Source organism: Equus asinus, chromosome 17 (assembly GCF_041296235.1).
Source record: "Equus asinus isolate D_3611 breed Donkey chromosome 17, EquAss-T2T_v2, whole genome shotgun sequence".
NCBI classification, from domain to species: Eukaryota; Metazoa; Chordata; class Mammalia; order Perissodactyla; family Equidae; genus Equus; species Equus asinus.
In genome coordinates this window covers 35,816,438-35,823,447 of record NC_091806.1, presented here as the reverse complement: position 1 = coordinate 35,823,447, position 7,010 = coordinate 35,816,438, and the positions used below count along the sequence as shown (strand labels likewise).

The following is a 7,010-nucleotide window of genomic DNA, read 5'->3' as shown; positions in this document are numbered from 1 at the left end:
CCTAATCTCCATATCCATTGCCTAAACATCTCAACTCTTACATGAGATCAAGTCACTTTTATTTGTAGAAGTCTTTTACCTGGGAATCATGAATAGACTGGAGTGTGATTGAGAATCCAATAAAACCACATGTAAAGGTGGTAAGTAGTTGCAGTGTCCTGGATACTGTGTCTAAAGTTTCCAACATTTTCATAAGTATCACTGACCCGAAGAAGATCAAGAATCACTATCCTAGACAGTTTAACTTATAAGTATCTCTGATTTGAGGAAATAAAAATCTTCATCTGCAATGATGGGTGCATAATGACCCTTACAACCTTGTCTTATCTAACTTCTCTGAGCCTTCTTAGCGTCATTAAGAAGTGTAAGTCACATCCATTTCCAAACTGCCTCTTGGTATGTGACTCTTCCCACCATATCATTGCATTATTCTTATGTCTCTTGAGGCATTATGAGAGCAGAAAGGCAGTTACAGAATTGTCCACCTTCCTGATTACATTAATTGAATATTAGTTCCCAAGGAGATTTTAAAGAGCCCCTACTTTGTCATCACTTAACTATAAGGTCCAGCATGATTCAGGGACTTTTTCAAGCACTGAATTAAATTCAGAGCCAGGACTTATCATACTCCTTCTGTTTCACAATATAGAGATCTGGCAGCATTTTCCTACCTTACTCTATTTCTAATTCTCATATATTTGTAAAATTGTAAGGGAAAAACATGAAATTAAGACATTTTAGGAGATAATGTACTAATCATGTTCATTTACTGTGTTTTGCCCCCAAAGAAAATGACTATTTATGCAAGAAAACTTTTAGTTAAGTTTGGTGAATATACATAAAAGACACAGATTAATTCAACACTGATGATTTAAGATGTATATTTAGTGAGCTGTGTGACTGGGAAGAAATGAAAACAATTTTTTTGAGTTTTTTGAAAATGAATCCATTTCCTTCTTTCAATTTTTTCTCAGCAGATCTCAACAAGCAGGACCATGGAAGAAAATAGAAATCACACTTCTGTGGCCGTGTTTGTTCTCCTGGGACTCTCAGATGAAAAAGAGCTGCAACTTATCTTCTTCCCAGTCTTCCTAGGGATCTACCTTGTGACCCTCCTCTGGAACCTGGGTCTCATCATCCTAATCAGGATGGACTCCCACCTGCACACACCTATGTACTTCTTTCTCAGTTTCCTGTCATTTATAGACATCTGCTATTCTTCTTCCACCAGCCCAAGGATGCTTTCAGACTTCCTAAAAGATGAAAAAATGATTTCATTCATTGCTTGTGCCACCCAGTATTTTGTTGCATCCTGGATGTGTCTGACGGAGTGCTGTCTCTTGGCTGCCATGGCCTATGACAGATATGTTGCTATTGGTAGGCCTCTGCAGTACTCAGCGGTCATGGCTCCTGGCCTCTGTCAGAAGATGGTTGCTGGGGCCTGTGGGAGTGGTTTCCTTAGTAGCTTAGCGGAAACAATCCCTTGCTTTCATCTCTACTACTGTGGGCCCAATATCATTCCAAATTTCTTCTGTGACATAACCCACATCATATCCTTGTCTTGCTCCAATCCCTTCATCAGCCAAATGATTCTTTTTCTGGTAGCTTTTTTTATTGGGTTCGGTTATTTTCTTGTTATTCTCTTGTCCTATAGTTTCATTGCAGCTTCCATCCTGAAAATATCCTCCGTAAAAGGTAGTGCCAAGGCCTTCAATACCTGTGCCTCCCACTTGGTAGTTGTGACAATCTTCTACGGAACAGGCCTCTCAGTGTACATGCATCCTAACTCTGGTCACTCTGAGAAACAAGACAAGGTTCTGTCAGTGTTCTATGTTATCCTTATCCCCATGTTAAACCCTCTTATCTATAGTCTGAGGAACAAGGAGATCAAAGAGGCCCTCAAGAGGGTGATAAAGAGGGCAAAACATTTACTTCAGTAAGAACATATTTGAGCAGTTGTTACCCTAATAAGGAAAACAGTGGTAAGAACATTCAAGTAAACTTTTGTAGGTCACAAGACTAAGTATAGAGAAGTGAAAACCTGACTCCTTGATTTTGGTTGCCATTATATTTAGCTTCCACCAGCAAGTGATCTGTCTGAGGCAATGTCATCAACATGGAAATCAGTTTGTTAGACCCAAGTAGATGAAAAGCTTTCTTTTGAGAACACAGCTTCCAATAGCTGTTATCACTATTGCAGACAAATGACAAGACCCTAGGAAGTCATGCACATGATTCTTTCCTCTACAGTTTTTATGATTGCTTTTATTTATTTTCAATTTTTCAGCATTATTTATATTTCTATAAAAAGAAAATAAAATAATGTATAAATTTTTATGTGTGAAAGTTAAAAATAATTTAAAGTGAATACTTTATCATCTTAATTCTAAACAGAGAGAGAGAAAGTCAGCATTAGAGAGAGGGATACAGAAAGAGAAAGCTGGAAAGAGAGAAAGAAACAGAGAGGGACACATACACAGAGAGAAAGAGAGGAGAGAGGAAGGGAAGAGAGGGAAAGAGAGAGGCTGGAAGGTTAAGGCAGGAGAGTAGACAAAAGGAGAGGAGAGGGAGAAGGATTGGTCTGGCTTTATTTCCAAATAATCTTGTTCCATTTATATTACTCTTCGAAATTTCTTGTGAAGTAAATTGTGAAAAACAGTTGGGAGAAAGGAATGGTAGAAAGAAGGGGCTTTTTTTTTTTTTCTGAAGAAGATTCACCCTGATCTAACATTCATTACCAGCCTTCTTCATTTTTTGCTTGAGGAAGATTAGTCCTGAGCTAACATCTGTGCCAGTCTTTCTCTATTTTGTGTGTGGGCTGCCGCCTCAGAACAGCTGATGAGCGGTATGCCCATGCCCAGGATCCAAACACGTGAACCTGGGCTGCAATGTAGAATGCACAGAACTTAAGCATTATGCCACTGGGCTGGCTCCCAGAAGGGGCAATTTTAAGGTCAAGAGTTGGGGAGAGTCTCAGAGGCTAGAAAGAAGTCAAAGGCATCAATTTCTGGTCATAGGTAGCCTAGAGCAAGCTTCATGGTAGCTTCCAAAGATCATGCAAGACTAAGAAACGAAGGCTGTTATGGTATGTCTAGGGAGGCAGAGCCTGAGTCCCAGAGATGGGAGCTTCACAGGAACTCCAGGGCCTTCAGTATGACCAGGGAGAAGCAGAGCCACCAGCCTTGGAGAGTCCAACTAAGAGAATTTAAAGAAAATTTTAAAGAGAGATTTTTCTTCAGACAAGAGGTTGTAGGCTAAACTTCGTACATGTTACATTATTATTTACACAACTCTTTACACTTAATTAGTTACATTGTATAGATGTGATTTTTTTCTACTATCATGTGCGGTTCGCAGGTGAGAAATTATCTCCATGTCACAGATAGAACCTTTGGGCATATTTTGTTCTGCCACGTTCCTTCCAGGGTAGCAACAATCCATCTTTGAGTTCACAAAGTATCATGTGTGGAACATAAATGGTTCTTACTGACAGGAAACGTCCTTCATTGCTTGTCCCTGCGCCCAACTTCTACACTTTTGGTGTTACATATTTAAATCTATCTTAAGAATCTATTCAGGTTAAAACATTAAATTTTTAAAGTTCTTATCAGAGTGAATAAATAACTACTAACCAATTATCGAGTTTTAAATCAAATAATTAAGTCATTAACCCATAATACCTTTCTCCCTAAAAGTAAGGTTACCTGAAGGACATCAAACCATGAGTGGGAACTTCCTAAAACATCTATGTATCCCTAATAATGGCAGGGTAGATGAGTTCCATTTTAAAAAAAACACAAAAAAACAAAAAGCAAAAGTTTGTGAGAATGATCGAAGTGGATATTTTTAATGAAGGATTAGTAATACAGCATAATATGTCAGAAAGAACTCCAATTCAGTGTAAATATATTATACCTATTTTAATAGAAGGCATGCTGTGTGCTTCACTCTCTGATAACTGCCTTATAAGCATTATCTAATTTGATTCTATGAAGAGCTACTCTATGAATAGCTGATACTATGAGCCCATTTTACAGGTGACAATAGTGAGGCTTGAAGAGGTTAATTTGCTCAAGGTCACATAACCAAGAAATAGAAAGGTGGAATTCAACCCAGATTAGCTAATACCAATGCCCATGGTATTAACCATGATGATCTGTGACTCTGTCTTGAGTTACTTTTATCGTATTCCTTATTGCTTCAATTTCCTCACCTACGTGTAGCAAATCATGCCATGTCTGCCTCACATGGCTGCTGTTATTGATTCAAGTCAGGGAGTTGAGAAAATATATGTATCTAAAATGAAAGTGGTTTGTAAACAGGGAAGTGTCCAAACATCTAATTTTTGTTATCAAGTTGTATTGTCAGTCACCTGTGTCATCTTTGGCAAATCTATTAACTCCACTGGCCTCAGGTAGTCACCTTGAAAATGATGGTATTCCACTGGATGCTCTCTAGGTCCTTTCCAGCTCAAATGTCTCCATGTTCATTAAAAGGAAAGCTATAATCATGAGCTAATAATAGGACCATGGGGAAGTGTGGAATTGAATCATAAGGGACGTGGCAAATTGGGGCATGAAACTAGCATGGAAAAAACTCCATGACATTCATGAGTCCGGAGAGCAAGTATCTGGAGAGTTTTCTCCCTGTAACTGTCTTTTTTCCTTTCACCTCTGCCCTAAGAACACATATGAGAGGATCCCCAGTGGTGGGCATTTCTTTGGCTGTAAGTAGACAGCCAATTTCATGGCCAAAAGTCCCCATCTTGGAGTGCAGTGTGGCCTACCTAAATAATTCTTTTGAAAAGAAATAAGAAATTTCAACTTTGGCAAGAACTCTTTATCCTGGGGGATGTAGGTCAAAGTGAGAGGGCAAGACTTAAAGAAAACAGTGGATTCTGTCCTATCTCAACATCCATGTGATTCTTCCAGTAAGACCTAGGCAGAGTAAGATTTATGGTTCTCATAAGTTTCATGAGATTTATGTTATCTGCCATTCTTTAACTCTTCCCTCTCCCTCACTTCCACACCCTCCACTTAGGGTTCTTCTTTGTGTTCTCTTTCTCCTCACCCAAATTCTCTGACCTTCAGTGAAAAGAGGAATCTCTAAACTGAAATATCAGGTATTACTCTGGAGTGAGAGGCGGATGTTGAGTTCTACTTCTGCAATTTCTTAATTATGTGGTCTTGAACTCTGTTGACTTCTGTTTTTCACTTGTAAAATGGGGATAATAGGATTATCTTTAATGTAGTGAGACCATATCTATAAAGCCTAAGACACTGTAGAAGATAATAGTACAGCACTGAATCAAAAATAACAATTTTCTCAATTTCAGAGAAATTAGCTAATATCAAAACGTTTGTCAAGTATGCTGCTCTAACCACTCTTATTCAAAATAGTATTAGAAGTTCTAACCAGAGCAGTTAAGAAAATGAAACAAAATGTATCCAAATCGTAAAGAAAGCAGTTAACACATCACTATTTGCAGTTGACACAATTATATGTATAAGAAAACCTAAAATTCATGAAAAGACAATTAGAAATAATCAATGAGTAGAGTAAAATTTAGTGTACAAAATCAATGTACAAAAATCAGTTGCTTTTTTATACACTAACAATGAACTAGCAGAAAGAGAAATAAAAAATATAATTTCATTTAAAATAGTAACAATAACAATAAAATACGTAGAAATAAATTTAACCAAGGAAGTGAAAGACTTGTACACAGAAAACGATAACACAGTGTTGAAATAATTCAAGGATGATAGAAGCAAATGGAATGATATTTCGTGCTCGTGGAGCACAACTGAGTTCTGAACAGTGATTTTATATCCCGCAAATTTACTGCATTGGTTGATTACTTCCAACCCTTTTTTGGTTGAGTCTTTAGGATTTTCTACATCCAAGTTTATATCCTCTGAAGATAACGACAATTTTAATTCTTCCTTCTCAATTTGGATGTCTTATATTTCTTTATCTAGCCTGTTTACTCTATTTAAGACTTTTAGTACTAAATTGAATAAGAGTAGTGGGAGCGAGCACCATTGCCTTGTTCCTAACAGAGGAAAAACTTTGTTGTTCACCATTGAGCATAATGTTAGCTGTGGGTTTGTTTTATATGGCCTTCATTATGTTGAGGTATGTTCCTTGTATATCTAATTTTTGAGGGTTTTAATCATGAAAGGATGCGATATTTTGTCCAATGCTTTTTCTGCATCTATTGAGATGATCATATGATTTTTATCTTTCATTCTCTAAATGTGGTGTATCACATTTATTAAATTGGACATCTTGAACCTTCTTCCTTTCCAAGGATAAATCCCACTTGGTCATAGCTTTGGTGTGAGTGTAATAGCGGCCTCCTAAAATGTGATGGGAACTATTCCTTCCTGTTCAATTTTTTGAAAGTGTTCAAGAAGGATTGGCATTAATTTGGCAGAATTTGCCAGAGAAGCCATCTTGTTCTGAGGGTTTCTGTATCAAGAGGTTTTTGATTGCTGATTTCATCTCCTTACTCATCTTTTTCTGTTCAGATTTTCTATTTCTTCTTGATTCAATCTTGATAACTTGCATATTTCTAGGAAGTTATCCATTTCTTATAGATTATCCAATTTATTGGCATATAGTTGTTCATAGTAGTCTCTTATGATCTTATGTAGTTTTGTAATATCACTTGTAATGTCTCCCCTTTCATTTCTGATTTTATTTCAGTATACTTTTTTTTCTTAGCCTATCTAAAGATTTGTCAGAATAGTTTATTTTTTGAAAACTACCTCTTAACTTCATTGATTATTCTTATTGTTTTTTGGTCTCTAATTCATTTATTTTCATTCTGATCATTCTTGTTTCCTTCCTTCTACTCACTTTGGTCTTAGTTTGTTCTTTTTTTTCTCATTCCTTGAGTTGTAATGTTAGGTTTTTATTGAGATTCTTCTATAGTCTTAATATATGAATTTATTGCTATAAACTTCCTTCTCAGAACTGATTTTTTTTATGATGGTATTGGTTTT

The 7,010-nt window shown here is 36.7% G+C and overlaps 1 protein-coding gene across 1 annotated transcript; it reads left to right on the top strand.

The window, feature by feature from the left end:
• The first annotated feature begins 995 nt into the window (after positions 1–995).
• LOC139040679 (olfactory receptor 5AN6-like) lies at positions 996–1,940 on the top strand. Its single transcript, XM_070487431.1, has one exon. The coding sequence runs from the start codon at positions 996–998 to the stop codon at positions 1,938–1,940; it is 945 nt and encodes a 314-aa protein (XP_070343532.1).
• The last annotated feature ends 5,070 nt before the right edge of the window (positions 1,941–7,010 follow it).

What these genes read in the sequence shown, in the direction of transcription:
- LOC139040679 (XM_070487431.1), top strand. Translation starts at nt 996, where the DNA reads ATGGAAGAAAATAGAAATCACACTTCTGTGGCCGTGTTTGTTCTCCTG.